The 22,127-nt window shown below is 38.1% G+C and overlaps 1 protein-coding gene across 1 annotated transcript in view; it reads left to right on the top strand.

The window, feature by feature from the left end:
* The window catches only part of BRSK2 (BR serine/threonine kinase 2), a 495,391-nt gene that overhangs the window by 408,319 nt on the left and 64,945 nt on the right, over positions 1–22,127 (top strand). The window contains exons 9-12 of the mRNA XM_058157640.1: positions 50–81; positions 1,894–2,058; positions 4,464–4,561; positions 8,443–8,593. Of these exons, the coding sequence (XP_058013623.1) occupies positions 50–81; positions 1,894–2,058; positions 4,464–4,561; positions 8,443–8,593 (446 nt within the window). The remainder of the gene's footprint in view (positions 1–49; positions 82–1,893; positions 2,059–4,463; positions 4,562–8,442; positions 8,594–22,127) is intronic.

Raw genomic sequence — 22,127 nt, forward strand, 5'->3', positions numbered from 1 at the left:
TTTGTTGTTATTTAGTTATAGTCATTCCATTTTTTCTGTTGACTTCTAGCTAGAACACATTCAGAAGCATATATGGTATATGTAAGTAACTTTTCATTAATATTTTAAATATGATGTTAAATACAGTAATTTCTTGAAATTATGCCTTGAGTACAGAAGAGCTAGAGTTTCCTCTTTTTTTGTAAAAATGAAGATTATGATTATACCTTAACATTTAATAATTGTATTTTTGCTTCATTATCTATATTATTTTTAATAGTACTGACATCATTCAGGGAATAAAGCTGTTCAAAAGCATCACCTATCTGATATCTCTAGATACGTTCATATCTCTAGATATGTTAACTCTCTCTTAATTTTCCTGAAAAGCCTGTGTTATAACTAGTATTGCTCAAAGAATAATATACCATTATTCCATCATATAATAGAAATATATTTCTGCAAACAATTTAGATCAATCTTTTTGTAGGGTTCTATTGACATTAGATATGGCAACCAATAGAAACTAACTAAAACAGGTTCGTTGTCTTGGAAAGGTTCTTAATTTTAAAGAATGAAATAAACTATTTGATGTAATGTTCACATTAAAATACTGATTCAATATATCTGAGTTAAGCTTCTAAGAAATAGAATCAATGATAGCAAATTTATTATTAAGAGAATGTGCAGTATTTTGAATGGTGGCTTGAAAGTAATATCTAATCAGTAACCAGAACTATGCATTAGAGATCTATAGATCAAAATTTCCTTAGGTATTCAAAGGAGGTCACCATATCTTAATAATAATAATAATAATAATAATAATAATAATAATAATAATAATAATAATAATAATAATAATAATAATAATAATAATAATAATAATAATAATAATAATATTTTAATTTTTATACCGCCCTTCTCCTGAAGGACTCAGGGTGGTGAACAGCCAGATAAAATAATACAATATATTACAATAAAAACACTATTAAAAAACTTATTTGATATGTGCTAAATTTAAAATAAAATACATAATATAAAATAAACCCCAGTAAAATCCAATTAAAAACCCTATTAAGCCAGTCCTGCTCTGAAGAACAAATATGTCTTCAGCTCGCGGCGAAAGGTCCGGAAGTCAGGAAGTTGTCGAAGTCCTGGGGGAAGCTCATTCCAGAGGGTAGGTGCCCCCACAGAGAAGGCTCTCTGGAGAATTTTAATTTCAGATCAGCCTCCATGTGTATTTGCAGTCAGTACTTGCCTTTGACATTTTCTCCCTTGTTCATGATCACCTGGTAATCATCACAAAGAGGAGAAAAAAATGGTGGGTGTTGCTGTGCTTCTAATTAATAATCACAGGAGCTGTTTGAAAATTTAAACTTTCCAACTTTGAAATAGTTCTTGCTCACTTGCTAGCAGCATGAAAACTATTTTTTCTTTTGTCCTTTTTATAGTCATCCCCTGACACTGCAATGGCTAGATGACCATGCAGCGTTACCAAAAGATGATGGTAATGGAAATTAATGCAAAGAATCTCTTCTGAATATCAGCTGGGATTTGTAAAATCTCTCTGAAAGGGTGGCGGGGGGGGGAGATATCTTGTCTCTTCCAAAGGAACAAATAGCCTCTTCTCCTCCACTTGACCCTGCACTTCTGATAATTGCAATAGCCAGGATATTTAATTTCCTAATTGTGAACTCCTCTGATATATTATACATAGAAGTCACTATTTAAAATCCTAAAATCTGAATCTAAATCTCTCTTGAAGTTAGAGGCAAACTGCTTGAGTTCCCTCTTTGGGAGAATATTTTCCTTTTGTACAATAGTATAATTATTTTTTCTTTCCTCATATCTCTCTCTCTCACCCTTCTCCCTCTTTCTCTCTCTCCCCCCTCTCCCCCCCCCTCTCATCTAAAGAGGGGGTAAGAATGAGCCAGAACCAGAACAACCAATTCCTCGAAAGGTCCAGATTCGCTCCCTCCCTTCCTTGGAAGACATCGATCCTGATGTTCTAGATAGCATGCACTCATTAGGTTGTTTCCGGGACAGAAACAAACTTTTACAGGACCTGCTGTCAGAAGAGTAAGTACTCTGTCTATGTATCATTGGTTGAATGTATAAGAAGAGTCACACGAGTATTAGGCAACAATTATAGTTCCATATTAAAGAGAGGAAACAATATTTTTTAGCCAGGTGGCATCAGAACCCTCTCACATATAGAATCATTAAAGGGGGAAAGGATATATAAAAACATAAGAAAATGAAGTGAATAATCTATTTACCAAATATTCTGTTTCCTATACTGGCTGCTCTACTTTCAAAGCTGACAAACTTGGATAAATGAGCAGAAGCTATCACTCTGCAGAAAGTGGTAAAGTGGTATGGGTTATCTGTGACCAAGGAATAAACAGCCTACATCAGGGGTGTCAAACTGGTGGCCCACGTGCCGAATGCATCACACGCAGGCCACCCCAGCTCCACTAAGGGAAAAAATGTTGTGATGTGTCACGAGATGTCAATGTGATGGGGCGAGTTTGACACCTATGGCCTACATCATTTGCTATTAATAACCCATTCCTCCAAAAGTATAAACAAACTGCTCTTAAAACTTCCTGAATTGGTAACCAATACATTTGAAGGTAGTGATTTTTATAGTATATGCTGTACACTGTATAGCATAGTGTAACAATGTTTTGAAATTCAAGTGTGTAGATCTCTCTCTTTCTCTCTCTCTCTCTCTCCTTTCTTTATAAGGATTAATTGATTTGTGATAGAAAATGGTATTTTTTGTCAGATTACAGGTCAAACTTCCCTAGTTTTGCCCGTTCTACTTTTTTCTAATATACTGAACTATAACTGATCATCCTTACCTAACGTGTCCATGTTGGCTAAGGACCTTGGGTTCTGTAATCTGAAATGGCTGTTGGGCACTAGCTTGGGGAACTTTATTCTATCTTTATTGAGAGTGTTTTTGAAGAATGCTGAAATTACTTTGAATTTAAGTCAATTCCTCAAAATGATTATAAACAGATGCATAGACACAACTCTCAAACCTTTTCTGCTTCAGTTAATGTAATGTAATATGACTTCCAATTTTAAAAATAAATTATTTGAAAAAGATTACTATTCTTTCCTTCTAACTATATTTGTGAGCACTTTCAGATGAATAAAACATTTCCCTAGCATTACCTAGTTATAAACATTTAACAATCCAGGATATCTAGTTAGGATTATTATTCCCTGTTTTTCTCAGAGGATTGAAATTCAGAAAGAATTAATAGCAGGTCTGGAAAGTAAAAGAAGGTAGAAGAGGGAAGAGTGTTAAAAAGGGGGGTGGTGACTGGGCAAGCCCGACTAATTGTATATAACTGTACATTGGATGAGCTGTTTGATATGATTGTAAAAATAAAACTTTTTTATGGAAAAAAAAAGAAAGAATTAATAGCAGACAGATAACTCAGATTGGAAGGTCATTCATTTGTAGTTTAGGCTGGTGTTTTTCAACCTTGGCAACTTTAAGATATGTGGACTTCAATTCCCAGAATCCCCAGCAATCTGTCTGGGAAATTTTGGAAATGAAATCCACACATCTTAAAGTTGCCAAGGTTGGGAAACCCTGGCTTAGACACTCGGCACCATATAACATCAGTATCATGAAACAATTTTTACACCAAGCTTCAAGCTAAAGAAGTAGATGATGAAATTGTGTATACAAATGGTCTTCGGTGTAAAAAAACAACATCTCATGAACGCATGTTTGAATTACAGATATGTAGAGTAATAGTAGAGTTATACAGTATATTATCTTACAGTTATATACTATAATAGGAATTCAGCCACAGCAGTCCCTGATTAAACCAAGATACTATTACAGTATTACAGATCAAATACTGAGAGCAATAAATATTGTTGGAACCCCAAGTTCAGTGAATTCCACAGTTTGAATAAAGGTGCATGGAAAGCCCCTTTCTACTCTCTGTCCTCTGTACTTCACTAAGCTGCCAGACACTGAACGTCATTTTTCATGATGACCTTAGAAAGTCATGTGGAAGTAGAGCATATTTTATATCTTTTATGCATTGACTGATGTCTGAAATCACTTGATGCATAATAGACATAATAGACATTTTGAAACAGAATCCAGGGAGGACTACATAATATGCTCCTTTCACTTATTTCAATTAGCTCTTAACATTCTACTTTAGCAGCCCCTTTTTTAAAAAAAATAATGTTATTAAAGAAGGCCAAGGCATGTAAATAACATCTGCATTAGATCTTCCTTTCATTTGTTTGTTTGTTTGTTTAATAAACCAATTTATATAGCCGCCCATCTCACAAACAGTGAACTTGGGCTGAATATAACAGAGCTAAAAACAGTACTTTATACTATCTTAATATTTAAGATGTCCAGAATGGAGTAAATTTTAAGCAGAAAATCCCATGTTTTACTAAAGAATGATGTTGATATAATGTTATAATTTTTCTAGGGAAAATCAGGAGAAAATGATTTATTTTCTACTCCTTGATCGGAAAGAGAGATATCCCAGTCACGAAGATGAGGATCTTCCTCCAAGAAATGAAATAGGTATATATTAAAACCGTATCTTCTCTTAAGCTCCTCTCTTTTGGCTGCCCTTATTGAGGGCAAAGTCATATCGTCATTCATTGTTATGACAAATTTGTAAAATTCTAGCTAACGAAAATGTTTGTTGCTCATTCAGAAAGTCCAATGTATGAACTATAGCTGCTATAATTTAGAAGAGCTTCTAAATGTACTTTAGTAGATTACTTACTCTCCTTAAGCATTTTTTACTTACCTGGGATTTCCCTAACCACCTATTTCCCTAAAAACCTATTTAGATGGGAATTCATGTTCATATGGAAATGCACTTAGAGCTTTGGATTGTACACACATACAGACAAACACTTGATGGAAATTATGCAAGTATATTTTCTGATTGATCCACCTGGCTTCTTTTTTTTTTTTTTTTCTGTTCAAAAAGTTTTTATTAGTCAAAAAAGGTTTATACAAATACATATCAGGTATGGTAAATTTTCATTTTTCTTATCTAAAATAAGAATTTTACTCAAATTTTTTAACACATACAACAGCCATAAGGCAAGCAGGTGACACGAAGTAGCAAAGTTTGCAAATTTTAAATACGTAATAAAGAAGAGTCAAGAATAAACAGAATATCGTACAAAAGAGAATAAGGAAAACCAACACAATCCCAAATATCTTTATCACTTCCTAGTTTTGGATCTCAGAACTCTGGGTTCAGCCTGACCCAACTCCAGGGCCGCAACAGCGGCAGCCGCTTCAGCCCCATGATCTATAACCTCCCCTTCTTCAATTCCTGGGTCATCTGATTCCAGGAAGGCTTTGTGTTCCTCCACATAGGCCGTAGCCTCCATAATTGTACTGATTTTTTCGTAATGCCCTCCCGGAAAATCATCAATCCCTCTGGCATCAGCCATCTGAAGCCCACTCCTTCTGGTACAATTTGCTTGACAAAAAATAATATTTCTTTCTTTTTTCACGTACCTGTCTGGGAATCTGCCTCAGAATGGCTATCTCCCTGCCCCTGTAAATCAGTGCCCCACTCCTATGTTTTCTAAGAATTTCATCTCTCGTCTCTCTTCTCACAAATTTGACATGAACCTCTCTGGGAACTGCATGCGTGCGTGCATATTGCGAATTAACTCTATAAACTCGATCCACATCCCAATTCATGAAATCAACACCTCTCCCAAGAAATTCTCCCAACAATTTAGTCACAACATCTCTCAAGTCTTCTTGGTCCACTTCTTCCAAATTTTGAAACCTAAGGAAATAAGACATTTTATCCATCTGTGGTCAAGCACAGCATTGCCTGTCGTCTCCTCTCTTTTCTGCACTGCCCGCATCTCACCCTCCAGACCTTCCACTTTCTGCTTGTTTTCTGCTGAGACTTGTTGAGTATCCTTTAAATCCTTTTGGATAGTCACAATTTCTGCTCTTATTTCCGTTTGGCCTCTTTGCAAATCATCCAGTTTCTTGTCCATATTGGATAACTTTTCCAAAATTCTCTCCATCTCTCCAGCAGTTGGTCTCTGACCTTTTACCATTTGGAAAAAAAAAAAATTCAAAATCCTCAGGCAAGCACAGTATCCTTGTAATTTCCTCCGGATCCACCAGGGGGCACTCACAGGAGCAACGAGTCCAGAGTACAGTTAGTCAACCAGGAAGCCGAAGGGAAGTGATGTCATCAAAATTCTCATAGTGAAGGCGGAAGCTGGGCGCCACCAATGTTCCCCAGAAGGAGGGGCCTCAAACCTTCCCTCCTAAATTTCTCCATCACCTCTTCTCTCCAGAGCTCCACAAAACCGGTAATCTTCTTATTTTAAGTTCTCCTCTCTCCAGAATAACTCGTGCTCCTTCCAACCGCAGGGAGAAAACCCCGCACTCCGGAGCAGTCCACTCACGTTTACCGATATTCCCTTCCCTTCTCCTCCTCAATTCTTCTCCGTTCCCTGTTCACCACCAGGCTGCTGCAGTTATAAATCCAATGCCCCGGTGTCACCGGGCACAGCGGCCCAGGCGACGACCAAAATAATGGCCGCGGCCTGTGGCCTCCGAACCCCGCCGAGCCTAGGACGCGCCAGCATCGGTCCCCACAGTCCTGTATGTCGGCTGGGAGACCCCTGGCGAGCCGTCCGTGCGGCAGGTGTCCTTTTCGGAACACCTGGCCCCTGGGGGCCTCGGCGGCGGCCGGATTCGGGCGCTGGAGGCAGGAGAAGCCTTCCAGACGTCCGTTGCCGCTGGATACCGGAAGTCGTCTCGATCCACCTGGCTTCTTAAACTGAATTGTTTTATACAGTTATAATTTTATGCAACTTTGTGTTTTGCCGTAAGGGAGCAGATCAGCTTGTAACTAATATTTCAATTGGTTGAATTTTCTCTTCAATACAGGTATACATCTGTTTTTTAAGGTAGCAGTTTCTCCAGCTTCTTCAATCCCGATGATATATCATGCTCCTTATTCATGCATAATGCAAACTATATTCTACATTTCCTTATATAAGAAACAAAAATATACTCCTTAAATGTATTGGTTTTGTATTCAAGCTGAATATATCTGGATGATGTATCATCTGATTTTAGAATTCATATACATTATTATTCAAGGGAAGCAAACTGAATGAATGAAGCTCTTTGCTCATTTGTCTTTAGAAATGCAGAGCAAGACTGTCTGTGGGTGTGGGTGGGTGTGAGTGAGTGGGTGTGTGAGAGAGATTATTTGGATTTAAATATTACTTCAGACAAACAATTGTTTGGAGATACTGTTTTCTTCAAAGACACATATATGTACTCTCTTTTCCAGGTTGCCATCAGAAATATAAAGAAAAAAATATCAGAATATAAGTAGTACTTACTTAACAAGGGTAATTGGGACTGGCAACATTGCTGCTAAGTAATACGGTCTTAAACATGAAGTTGTGTGACCACTCAAACGATGGCAGTTGTGGCAGTCCCAGTTGATGGCCTTAGGCAGATCTCATGCATTTGTAGCATCCCACAGCCACATTGTCATCATTTGCAAACTCTTGCCACCTTCCTCACTGACTTTGCTTATTGAAAGTCAGCAGTGAAGATTGCAAATGGTGATCACATGACCATGGGTCATTGTAATAGGTAAAATTAGAAGGACCCATCATAAGTCCGTCTCATTCAGTGCCATCATAGATTTGAACAGTCGCTGAACAAATGGTCATTCAACAAAAGCTGTCTGCAGTAGGTGCAAGATTCAGAACACTAGAAATCTATATCACATTATTCTCATTTTTTTAGGCTCTCTTCTTGTTTTCCATTGTCTGCAATTTTTTGTATATCTGCATCTTGTGATGAAGTATTGACCAAGATCCTGTAATGGGATCATAATGTCACAGATCCGCAAAGCCTGCAGATATCTACTTATTATTACTATTTGCAGTTTTCTAGGATAAAGCATCAAATGTTTATTCTTTTTAAAAAAAATTTAATGCAAGATCAGCAACAATAATACTTTGTAAAGAAAACATAAGTGTAAGATATAAAATGTAGCATTAGGGGGGGAAAAGAAAACTAGAATGTAAAGATAAAATTTGTAGAGAAACAGCTCAAAAGTTCTTGTATGATTTCCCTGAGTAAAATGCCTATCCTCTTTGCATTATCTAAGCTCTGTTTTTAGGTGTATATGTGTGCTATGATGTAAGTTACTTTTAAAAAGTGCTTTAGATATATGACGGAATGTCAAGAGTTAAAAGGGCCATGTATGAGATTCAGAGATGTGGAAAGAGTTTAAATGGTTTTGGTTTCTATCAGGGACCGCATCCCTTCTATTAAATTTAGAAAATAACTGGAGGGGACACTTGAGCTTTACCATTCCAAGACGTTTGAGCCATTTCATAACCTTGCTAAGTTTACTGCATTATCTCTGCATAAAGACCCTCCCAGAAAACGTGTGGACTCTCCAATGCTGAACAGACATGGCAAGCGGAGACCGGAGAGGAAATCCATGGAGGTTCTAAGTGTGACAGATGGAGGGTCCCCGGTTCCTGCCCGCAGAGCAATTGAAATGGCACAGCATGGACAGAGGTAGGTGGTCCCAATAGCAAACAAGAAGAAGATTGTACGTGCCATTGAGAAACCACAGGAGCTGGTGTAATGGCTCAGTCATTTTTATCAGCATCAAGCTAGGTTGTTGTTTTTTTTGCAAGAAAGAGAAAATAATCACAAGAAGCCTCTTTGCATGTCATTGTCTTCTTTCTTAATCTTTTGTTTCTAACAAGCATTCAAACCAATGCTAGGGAGAAATTTATAACAGAAACCATGTAAAGATTTCATAGACTATGTAAACACAAACAAAATGTAAATGCTGTTTATTCATAATTTTGATCCCTTTTATAGTTCAATGGACTATAAAAGAATTAAGATTAGGACTTTTTACCCTCTAATGAAATATACTAGCCACATTGTTGAACTGAAAATCAAATGGCAAAGAAAAAGTTCCTAAAAGTTATACATTCAGATATTTATCATCATTTTTGTTGTGTTTTGACTAGGATCACATTGCAGAAATTAAACAAAATCTCATATGGATATGCTACATAGAAATGTTTTAAGAGACTCTTTTTTGAACCCATCTTTTTTGAACCCATCTCTTTTTTGAACCCACCCAAAAGAACCCATCTTTTGGTTCTTTGCAGCATAAATTCATGGTCTCAAATATTAGCTTTATGCAGGAAGAATGTTATTATCTAGAAACTTATTTCAGCCGCTAAACAGAAAGCACAACTGCTTTAACAATTCCCAGAAACTCTGTATTATGCAGTACCGTAGGGTTTATCTAGTTGGGTTCTTTGCTAAATATTGTGATTTTAGTTCTAATGTACAACAAATTGATATCAAAAAAGGAAAACATACCCTTTTCTTGCAGAAAATGTCATGATGCATGTAGACCACTTTTGCCACAATATGTTAAGTTGCAATACTGAGCTATTATTCAATTGCAACCATTGACATCTTGTCTTAGTCCTAGACCAGGGGTGTCCAAACTACGGCCCGCGGGCCAACTGCGGCCCGCGGGTCAGTTTTTATTGGCCCGCAGCAAATTCTGAACATATAATTGAATATGGCCCGCCGCCTTCACCATTCTGCGCTGTTGCAAAGAGGGTTGGGGCAGTTCAGCCGCCGAGCAGCAGGGGGAGCTCGCGCAGCAACGGAAAGGTGGCGCCTGCGTAGCTGCGCCGCCAAAATGGGCGACTCTGAGGATGAATTTCAGTGGCGGGATCCGCTGGGGTGGCGGCGGGGGGAAGCGGCGCGCGGGATAGGCACAGGCGCTGCTCCCGCCACCGCCCCATCCCCCGTCCCCCCGGAGTGCGGACTGAAGCGAGGCGGTGCCCCTCGGCTGCCCGGGAGGAAGAGGCGGCGGGAGGCGGACGGAGAGTTGCTGGTGGTTCCGGCCAAGTCCCGCTCGGAGGCCGGGCCAGGTGGGAGGCGGCCCAGGGCTGGTGAGTCAGGCGGGAGGCGGGGAGTGGGGGGGAAGAGGCTGAGTTGATCGCCGCCTGGGAGCCACTGACTGCCACCTGCTCTCCGCCTAGAGACGAAGGGCCACGGGAGGCCGCCGCCCCCGCTGCTGCTTCAAGGGCTGGAGGACGCCAGCCGCGGACTCAAGGCCTGGGCGGCCCTACTGCTTTTGGAGGCCCCGGCTGCGCCCCGCACGCCCCCGCTGCCCACCAGCTGCTGGAAAGGGGCCCCGGCTAATGCGAGGCCGGGCTGGCTGTGGGAGCTGAGCTCGTTGACGGGCACCCCGGCCGTAGCTCCTTGGGAGGCCGATCAGGTGCGTGGCTGTGGCGAAGTGTCAGGCTCTTCTCCGGGGTCCTCCCTTCCCCTTGGGGGCAGCTGAGCCGTCGCTCTTTTGCGGCGTTTCTGTCCCCGGAGCATCCTGAGGCCGAGTTCGCCTTCAATCCAAATATTACATTAAAAATCAACATAACACAAACACACACGTACACAAACATAGAGATACACATGCACATATATATAACTCACACACATATAGTATACTTAAGCCTAAACTGTGCATAGGGACTACCCAGACGGCTGAAAAAAGTGATTTCTGACAGGTTCTCACACTTTTGACTGGTCCTCACACGTACAACTATCTTTATATTTTGCACCCTATCTTGTAACCGTGGTGAAGAGAAGCAGTTGTGAAATGAGTGATATGGTTGTTAAAAATGCTGCAATGGGCATAAATGTGAGGATGGTCATAAGTGTGAGGACTGGTCAAAAATTACTTTTTTTAGCCCTCTGAGTAGTTTCTATGCCCATAGCCACATCCACTCAGTCACATGAGCAGTTAGCCACGCCCACCAGTCACATGACCACCAAGCCACACCCCAAAATAAGCCACGCCCACCCCCCCCACCCCCCCGTGGCCCGGGCCTTTGCTTATTTTTCTGTATTTGGCCCTCACTCAAAAAAGTTTGGACACCCCTGTCCTAGACCATCCTGGACATGAAAGATTTGACATATCCCCAAATAATCCAGGTTAAGTATGCAAGGTTTCAGAATTTAAATACCACCAATCTGTTATTTCTACATTACCATTCTCTGTATGTGAATGAGGTATGTAAGATAGATCAAGATAGGAGTAACCAACCAAGAAAGGAAGTGTAAGCTGGGAAGAGTATTTTTGCCAAATTCTAAGATTATTTTACATTTATCATGATATATTGGGTTGTTTGTATGGTACCAGTGACTTTAACATTTTGATTTAAGTGTCACATTACAAAGTTGCATATTTTACTAACCTCAACCATTTTTAACAACATCATTTTTCTTTATATATAGTTATTTTAATGGTGAAAAGCATTGTAGCGGAAATCTGTGGATTTACTCTGGGTTAGTGAGATCTTTTATAAAGTAATGTTTTCTAAAACACATCACATCACAAAATGACATCACAGTAAAATACAGTCCGGTTTAAGATATAACAACTGGCAAGAGCTACAATGTATGTGTTGTAGGTAGGCAAAAATAGGTAGGCAAAGCAGAAAATATAAAAAAGGAATTCATAATTTCATGGTGCTGTTGCACAGTATCCTGTGTATTTCATATGTCACTTCATCCTCAAGTAACAAACACAACGGTGTGTTCATTCATACTGAGTATAAGCTTGTTCCTTAACACGAAGTCCACCAAATCAGAAAAGAAGCATATGGACGTAGTATCTACTATGAATTTCCATGTAACCTCTGGAAATCATTTTGAAGAGGATAGTGCTACCTTGAAGAGCATTACTTTCAATGAGTAGCTATGCTACCATTTCCCCAAACAATTTGGACGCTGTAATACTGTGATCAAGGGACCAGAGAGGGGGTGATCTCAAACTGAGAATTTCCATGGTCCTTATAAAACCACTAAATGTAGGATTTATTGTTGGAAGCCACACCAATTAAAGTGACTGAAATGCAATGTGATCTCTTCGTGGTATATCTCAGTCAATTGTTGCATAAGTAAATTGAAGAACATGAGGGGAACATAACCCTCTCCTACCAAATGAATATTCTTACAAAATCAATGAGGACATTTTGTTAACAAATTCAGTTTCAGCACCATTTTCGTATCTTTTCAGTAGTTTCTTCGGAGTGTGCATTCATAGGTCACAGTGAAACTAGACAATTATTAATGGCCTCTGCAAAGTGATTAAGCCTTACTTAGAAGCTATTTAGATAAGTAGCTATTTATTTTTGTGAAAAGCATGCCAAAAAATAAACCTAAAGCTGCTTACCAGCATAATTTTGTCTCCAATTTGCTCATGTCCATCTCTGCTTAAAATACGTTACCATGCATTGTCTTCCTGAGATGTATTAAATCGAGTATATGTTGGTTTCAGCAGTTGCCATTCCAAATGTCCTGTGAAGAGAAAATATACATATATCTTCTTTTAAAACCTTGTATTATCTGACAGTTCATACATTCCATGCCTCTTCCCTATCTGTTCATGATACCCAGGAAGATTTGCCTGTGAAAAAGATGAATGCCTTGAAATCAACTTGGTTTTCAATTTTTTTCTACCAATAATCTTGCTTCCTCCGTTTGCTATTTTACTTATTGTAAATTTTATTTCCTTTTATTCCTTCTCTTGTGAGGACCTTGGTACTTTCGGTTGTTCTTGTTCCATAATCTAAACTCCGCTTTTCATTTTCCCCATGGTACATTAATGCCGTCACAGCTGCTATTTTTATGGTACATTTTCTTGTCACGGATTTTTTTTTTCAGCCCAAAGGTTGCTGTCAAAGGCTCAAGGCTTTATGTTAGTTCAAACAAAACACGCTAGAGCTGAGGTACATTATGAACTGAAAGGGGAAAAAAGTGCTTCCATCAACAAACTGACATCCTTTTCTTCCCGCCTTCTTTACACTGATTACTGAAAAGACAGCTACCTGATACTAGGATCTGTTCTTCTCCATCTGACCCACCTGTAGGTTTCAGGCCTTTGAAATATTTATGGCTTTTCTTTGCAGATTAATGGCAGCAAGTGAAAGGATTAGTGGGAACAAGTTATGTACTGAGGAGGCTATTTTGAAAGGCCAAGCTGGATCTGCCTTCTTCAGATCTTGTTCAACATAGTAGCTTCCTTGAAAATTGGCATATCTCACCACCCTGTCTCTGACAAAGATGGTTCAGGTTTGAGCCAGCACTTAAGATGTTTGGAACCGCCATGTGCAAAAATGGTTTGTATGCAGTGACCCTTATCTCACATCTCATATCAACAAGATTACTAGAATTTTAGTTTACTCCTTCACTGGAAAAATTCAGCCTCCCCAGTAATCCAGATGCTGCACCCTTCTATGCAAGGAGCTCTTAAAACCTTCCGGTATCAGCACAGCAATGGAAAAGCAATGTAGCTCTCCATTCCAGATATTTTTGGAAGGGAGGGGGGTAACTTTGGGTGGGTGGAACTGCGTCAGGTGAACCTCATATGAATGTCCACGTCAGTAACTCTTTTTTCTCACTTTGTTCCTGCCATAGTAAAACAATGTTCAGTAAAAGCCTGGATATCTGTGAAGCCAATCCCACATTCAGCAAAGAAGAAAGGTATAAAACACCAGCAATGTGTTCCTCTCCTTTATCTCACTTCTATTCTTAAAGATGCAGTACTTCCCTTTTCTGCTAGGGATATATTTGATTTCATTCTTTGGAAAGAAATAACTCAAACCAGCGATTAATTCACCTTCACACTATAGCATATATTTTGGCCTAACGGTCTCCAGATATTTTTGAATGGTTTATGTCTATGCTGTAAGATTCCAGGATCAAGCAAAACATGCTAGAGCTGAGGTACATTATGAACTGAAAGTGGGGGGGGAACGCTTCCATCAACAAATGACAAGCAAAAGAGGATAGGGAATCAGAAGAGGTAGTCCTTGTTTAGCAACTGCCTTATACAGTGACCATTTACAGTTACATGAAAAAGTAACTTTGGGACCAATCCTCACATTTATGGCCTCTGCAGATCTGTAAATCAAAGGAAAGCTAAGTACAGTCATCGTTTCCATTAGCAACCACTTCGCTTAATGACCGAGTTGCTGATCCCAGTTGGAACAAGATGAGCCTGTGAGCCCAGCTTCCTCCATTCCACTTAGCTCCCTTGATAGGTCTGCTACTGCCCTTCTTCCATGCATATTGGCAATTAAAGTCAAATTTGACCCTAGCGAACCATTTAACCAACCTCAAATAAGTTTCATTTGACTCTTATGTCTGTGATACAGAGAATATGTTAGCTTATCTCCTTGATGTTTAAGAATAAGCTTTGAACTTTGAAGATCAAGCTTTCTGTCAGATAATGATGGTTAATTGGTTCTTTTCTTTCACAGACAGCTTTAGTCTGGGGTCCCTCCACATTTTGCTGATTCAAAGAGGCAGCGATTCTTAATTGGAAAACAGACTTAATAATATATTAACAGGCAGGATTTCAGCAAATATATGACATCTTGTAGCAACCCATTTTTTCCTCTCTCGACTGATGAAGATTTCATTGTAATTTTTAAAATTGTTGATATTTTTAGGGTCTTTCAATTATATTAAGGAACTCTTCCAGCATTAATATTTTAAAAACTATGCATACATTTCGCCAGATAGGGGATCCAATTAACATGCCCATAAAATCATGTTCTGAGTTTAACCAATCATCTCAACAGCTTTTTTCTATAGTCTGAGGAAGTTCTAAGTCAGCCTATGTTCTTTCAAGTCTGCCCTTTGAATATAGAACATACAGTCGAAATCAAACAAGTGAAGTGTTTATATTGCATTTCTACTTTTTTTAACCCAAGAAATGTTTTAAAACTACATGGTCATAAGCTGCTTCAGGAGTGATACTGTGTTCAGTCCTGTATTGCAATTAAAGCTTTTGACCTAGAAGCTCTTAAGTTTGCTCTGTGCAGCATCAATTTACCTGCACAGGGAGAAAGAGAAAATATTTCTATCATAATCATAGACTAATGCAGCCAATATGCAATGTAGAGGAAAAAGAGCAGCAGGAATACCATCACCAACAAGTATTGTAGGCTAAAACATTTTAGTTTTAATGACCTCATGGTGGGTTGTTGTTTTTTTTGTAATGTTTACAGCTGACCTGAGAATTAGCATTTTTATTTTATATTGAGATTGGAAATGATGATTTGAGTATATTGTAGGGGCAAGATTTGGAGACTTTTTGTCGCAACGCTGCACTAAATCTAATATTGAAAATAGTCCCCTGAAGTAAACTTGTGCAAATCCTAGTTCACTTTCCAAGTTCACGCTGAAATGCTTTGTAAGACCATTCCAGTAACTTTCTGAAAGTTATAACAGCTTTCCATTTTTGAAGAAGTGGAGAGAGGAATTTTGCCTCTCAGCAGATGGGATGGTCTGGCAACAAGCAAGGCATTCTGTTTTATGAGGAAAGGAGGGTTGTTGCCAAGATCTCATAAACCGTTCATAAGCTGGGGAGAAATAATGAGCTGCTGTTTGATGTGATATTCATCAGAGAATTCCTAAGCATTGTTGCAAGAGCCAGATACTTGATGCAAATTTCAGCCCAGAGTGACTGTAGGATTTTGAAAGCCTAACTATATGCTCAGAGTTCTTGCCAAACAGATCACAGTGCTAACCCACCACCCTTGTGGTTATTCCCCCTCCCCCACTTCCTCTTGCTGTAAAATCCTTTGTTGTAGTAACCATCAAAAACCCTTTTCACGAATAGACCTTTTCCTCAGAAAGGCTCCAACATTAGCACATTCACCACTACCCTAAAATGGGTCCTTATCAACGTCTCTTTGTTGTTCAAAGCACTGATAAGCTTCCAGGACCATTTCTTGAAAGCACTGGGTCTCAAATAATGGAGAGAGGACCTACGTTATAAAGATTGATAATGTAATTTAAAATAAACTATATAGTTTTCTCAATAACACGTGAAAAGAAAAGGCTAAAAAGTAAGCACCCTTTTTAAATACAGAAATATGGAAAAGGATTGATAATCTTCAAGTTTATGTTGAATTCTGGAGACTTTGTAGACACATAGACACAGTTTTCTTCAGTACAGAAACAGAAGTGGTTTGCCATAATCTCATTTTTCAATTTCCCTGGCTGGATTGAAATTTTGGGAATTCCATTAGTCGTCTACCCAAGTACTAATGAACCAGTTAGCTTCTGAGCTCTGATCAGATCAATAAGGTGCTGGAACCTGATGAAAACCATACGAACAAAGCAAGCATTTTTTTAAAAAAATGTGTTTGGTTTTTTGTACCTTGATGAAAGAGTTGTTAAGGGAACAACCACAAAAAGTTAGCTAAGGAATTACAGGGCTAATAAAATTAATGTAAGAAAGAAACCCCAACTGAAATATTATCTCCTTGGGTTACTGAATCAGAACCTTGAAATGGTACCTGCTTAGTGTCTTAATTTTTCTCTCCCTTTTGGTTCATTTTTTAAGAGGAATACTGCATCTTTAAGAATCCTGACTTCCTAGATGCACACGATTGTTTTGGTAGCTGAGGCCACTTTTCTTTCTGCCCTCTTTTTTCCTATTTCTTCTCTCATTTTTGTATTTTTTTTTCTTTTACTCTCATCATTGCATTCTTTTCAGTGTCATTCTCTTTATTTTCATTTCTCTCTCTTAACCTTGCGTTATTTTTCTCTTCATTTTGCATTTTTTTCTCTCTCTCAATTTTAAGTTTCCTTCCTTCCTTCTGGATCTTTTAGTGCTTCTTCTATATCTGGGTTGCTGTGGCTCAGTAGTTCACACATGCTTTAATTTTTAGGAAATGCACCTATCTGTGCTGCTAGGTTTATTGTTTGGGGAAATTATTTTTATTTAAATAAAACTCATTTTGCTTCTTTCTATCCCTCATTGTCAGTTTGATGTCCATTCGCATTGTTAAAGCACTTCCTGACTTTCTCTTTCTGGAAAACTCATTAAGATTCTTTTAAGCATTTGTATGTCCATATTAACTATCTGTATATTTCTATTTACTTTCCCTGCATTGCTTATGTCTGCATATGTGGAGACATATGGTCATCGGTGTAAATGAATTTCTAGAGAATATAATAATTTACTTGGAACATTAGTTGTTAATGTTTCAGCGCTATGATAGCCAATGTAGCTCTTTTTATACTCCAAAAGTAAGTAGTTTTGTAGCAAAATACTTAAAACTTGAAACTTTTAACTTTGGGTTAAAAATGCACTTTGGGTTAAAAATGTGGAATGATATGTTATATGACCATTGGCAGTAATAGTAAAATAAGTATGAGTTAATAAGAAGCTGAAGAATGGCATTTAAAATAGATTAGTCCCACCTCAAACAAATATCTGCAGGTTTTCAGAATAGTAGAATATATAACATAGGAGCCTTTCATCTATTTGATTGGTGAGTAAGACATTATTTTAAATATGGTACCCATGCAAAATAATACTCACTGTATATTCAAATGATTATGGAACTAGAAGTGCACACTGCAGAATGTGTTTTTACGTCTCTAAATCATGCCCCATATTTCCAGGGCAGTGTTTTCTCTTAATGGTGTATCACTATGTCTAATCTTATTGTTTATTTGCACATGCTAGCAAAGCCACCAGTTATGCAGGCCACGATTTTTGAGTATAATATGATCTTATCTTGTGCTGGAAAACATAACATCAACAGTAATAATCATACCTGGGGCCTATGGATCGTATTTCTAACATTGATAGATGCTCCAGTATGTATTAAATTCAAGGATTATGCTTTATGAGAATATCAAATTGCATAAAGTCAAGGTAACTATTTTCAGAAACTCCAGTTCTAGGAAAATATTCCATTAGCGTATGTGGCTCTTAAACCAGAGGCAACCTGAGGGGAAAGCTGCTTCAAAATTATTAAATCCTATATATTCAAGCTTAGAGGGGAATGAGGAGATCACAATGCCAGTAAAAATGGACAGTTCTTAACTAAGCTTAGGAAAGTGCAATGAACTGATAGTTCTGCAATTTGATGCTATTTATCAAACTTACTATCATGAAAAAACTCATGAATAATGTATTCTGAATATTTTTCACAAAAAGAATTTGTGCCCTTCATGGATCACACTTGACCATATGCTAGGAATATGCCAGGGATTGTATGCCAGGGAAATGGTCACTAATAGCAGGCAAGACTGAGAAACAATAATACAAGGCAAAAAAAAAAGGGGGGGGGGACATAATTTATTTGAAATTTAAATTAAATCCAGTTATGAAGGTGTAACCTTTATTGTGGTCTATGACATTTGATAAAAAGATATAAAACAGCATAAAAAAATTAAAACCCTAATATTATGACAATATTTTCCCACATAAAATACTGGTGTCTGTAAGAAATTTCGGAACTGCTCTGAAGTGATTAAAGCTCCTGAGTCATTTAGAGTTGAGTGGTATTAAAGGATGGACGGATGGATGGATGGACTTAAGTTAATAAAATCATCCCCAGAACAGATGAAATTTCTCTTATATGGAGTCATCAGAGTAGAGCATAGGTTTCTATAGAAAAGACCTTAAAGAACATGTTCCCTCAAATCACAAGAGCACATTTGTTCTGCCAAAGGGATATTATTATGGCAGGCAATATATTAAAGCAGGCAAAAGAGAGAGTTCAAAGTGTGTTAGATAGATAACCTGAATTGATAATTGGCTGGCTTGGTTTCCACTTACCGGTATATCGGACCAATATGGGTGACTTACATTGGCTGAAGGGCTGCACTTGCTATTAAATTGCAGCTCTAGATTTCAATAGCCCATGACCAAAAAAAAGTGTGTTGTTTGCCTTTGCAGATCACTGATTCAGTTAATATAGGTTCTATAGGTTCTGTCACAATAAAATTACAAAAATCAGATGGCCAAACTGAGCTGTTCTAAGGATCTGCATTCAAGGCTTTTGAAGCTTCATGTCAGTGTGGATTTTCAGTCTCTGCACCCCTGACATCAACCAAAAATCTACATTTCCAGTTGAGGTTTATCCATGAAATAGAGATATAATTATATTTCTCTCTTATATATCGTAATCTCCTGTTTGTCCTTATATAATGTCAACCGCACACGTAAGAAGTTCACAGGTTTCATGTAATTTGTTTACTTATTTAATTAAACAAACAAAATAACAAAACAAACATGCCAGTTATATAAAATATACACAACTTACAGAATTTATATAAACCCATTGAGGTTCTCATATTACAAACATTTGATAGCGATAGTACCTGCAAAAATCTTGATAATTCTTCGAGAAATAGCTAGAGACCTATAATCTAAGCTAAAAAGTCATTGTCCATTTTATGTTTTAATATATGATGTAATAACATCTCAGATTTTCACTAGTAGTATCTACATTTAACATCATTTTCTGATAAACGTCTTGCTGTGTATGCATGCAACAGGATATCATGTTTGGGTGTGTGTGAGATATATATATATATATGTATGTATATGTATGTATGTGTGTTTAGTGTGTATGTGTGTGTGTGTGTATTTAAGTCAGTGTTGACTCATGGTTGACTCATCTACCTGAATAAGTTTTCTTGGCGAGATTTTTAGAAATGGTTCACTGTTACCTGCTTCCTTGAAAGAAAAAGACTGGCCCATAAGTTACCCATCTGGCTTCCTGCAATATCAAACTGATGCTCTCATACCCTGCCTAGGGGAAAATACAAAAATGTGTGTGTTTCTTTGTACTCTTCATTTTTGTATTCTTCCCTGTGCATTGTCAGTTTTAACTTAGTATCTAATGCTCCTAGGATCATATCAGTATTACACACGGATATTTTCCTCAATATAAATAATTAACTCATTTATATAAGTAAATAAATAAAACTAAATTTATTTCAAAACAAGAAAATAAATGGGGGAAGAGATCTCTTTCAGAAATACTTAATATAATTTCTTAAACCTACAAGAAGTTACTTTTAGCTCAAAGTGCTCAATATCCTATCTTACCATCTCTTGTATACAGATAGCTCTTATTTATTTATTTATTTATTTATTTATTTTGTCAAATACATATTAAATAATATATATAAGTCTAAGCATGAATTAAATAAATAAAATGAATACAATTAAAGGGAACATTAGGACAGGGACGGTAGGCACGCTGGTGTTCTTATAAGGATAAAAAAGCTCTTGTAAGGATAAAAAAGAAGGAAAGCCCGTATCAGGTCACAGCTTCCTAAAGGACCAGAAAGGAAGAGCTGGATGCCCCAGAGCAGGGGTGTCAAACTGGCAGCCTGTGGGCCAGATGCATCATGCACAGGCCATGCCCACCCCAGCTCCGCAAAGGGAACAAACATCGTGATACGTCATTTGACGGCAACGAGATGCAGAGAGTTTGACACACATGCCCTAGAGCAAGGGTGTCAAACTCAATTTAATTGAGGGCCATATCAGGGTTGTGTTTGACCTCAGGGGGCCGTGGGAGGCATGGCCAGGGTGGGCGTGGCCAGCTCAGCATCACTTGTGTTGGGGGCACCTGTGGTGGCCCAAGTGCTCTGCCAATGAAAACAGACTTCCGAGCTCCATTTTCAACTGCAATGGCCTCCTGCAACCCTCTGCCAGTGAAAACAGAGCTCGGGAGGGCCCCATGCAGCCTTCCCAAGCTCCATTTTCACTGGCAGAGGCACCACAGGTTGGTCCTTCACTGTTTCCAGGGCAGCCCCACGGGCCAGATCTAAGCACCCTGCAGGCCAGATCCGGCCCCTAGGCCTTGAGTTTAACACTCTGTCCTAGAGCAATCACCCCATTTCATGTTCTGTTTCGCATTTCTGAATTAAATTTCAGGATTTCTTTACACTTTCCCATTTTGCACAGGTAGAATCAATGTATTATATGTTCCAATAAATGTGCAAAAACTGTGTGTCTTTTGTGCCTGGTATTTGGATCATCCTCTATAAAAATTTTGTTAGATGGTGGGTGGGATACACAAGGAGAAAATGGTTAGTTATCCTAGCTGAAAGTAAACTGATAATCTAATATTAAAACATTTAAATGAGAAAAGAGCAGTGAAATTAGAATATAGGGATAAACACATAATATCCAAGCAGGATTAGTTCATACTACAGGCAACCATTTCTCCTTCTGCTATTATTTCTGACTTGAACAGTAGTAAAATAAACAAATGGGCAGAAATATAAATTGTCCAAATTATAATCAGTGCCAATGCACCTCTTACCACATTTATTTCAGCACATAGTTTATTATCTTCATGTAGCATTCCAACAGAGAAAATAATTTTTATAATCCATGACTTTATTTTAATAAAAATATTGGATTCTAGCTCACAAGTCATGAAAAAGTAAGAGTTGTATTAGGAATTTGAGATATGTTTGGAATTATTAGATGAGTATCAAATGAGATATGGAGAGTCATGCTACACTGCACATTTTGTATTCATAAAGAAACTTCCCATGCTGCATCCTCAGTTATAACTTTGTTTACTGGGCACGAATTGTCATTCAGGTGTGTTTGTCATAATGATCAACACATTTAATATTACATCAGTTACAGGCATACAGATTGGAAAAAGAGATTTCCAAAACCGATCTTTCTAGGGTCGAAAAAAATATTGAGCAAATTGTGGGGAGATCCTCAGCTGTGTTTGATAAATACAGTAGAACTTGCTATATGTAAACAAATGATGTGCTTTCAAAAAAAGCAATCAATCCAAAATGAACTTTCAGCTCTTCAGCTTAACGCATGAAAGCTATATTTATTTATTTTACACTTACTCTACTTGCCCCGATTCCAAAATTACAAGCAGCATGGGAATTTTGTGTATTATAAAACTCTCCCTTCCCATAAGAATTCCCCAATCACACATTCATCAGCAAGAGATGCTTATGGCAAAGAAATTATGACCATGAACAGTTCTCCAAACAGTATTTCACTCTGCTTTTCATACTCTTTTCTCCACCTGTTTCCATTTCCCTTTCTTTTTTCTTCTTCTCCTTTTATTTCCTTCTGCCAAGGATGACGAGTGCTGACACCTTGGGGTAAGCTCCAGTTTTCAATTATACCTGTTGTAGAATCTTTTCTCATTTGGGGGGAAAGATTTCTTGCAGTGATCCCAGTGTAAACATTCAT

The sequence above is a fragment of the Ahaetulla prasina genome, chromosome 1, assembly GCF_028640845.1.
Source record: "Ahaetulla prasina isolate Xishuangbanna chromosome 1, ASM2864084v1, whole genome shotgun sequence".
Lineage (NCBI taxonomy): Eukaryota > Metazoa > Chordata > Lepidosauria > Squamata > Colubridae > Ahaetulla > Ahaetulla prasina.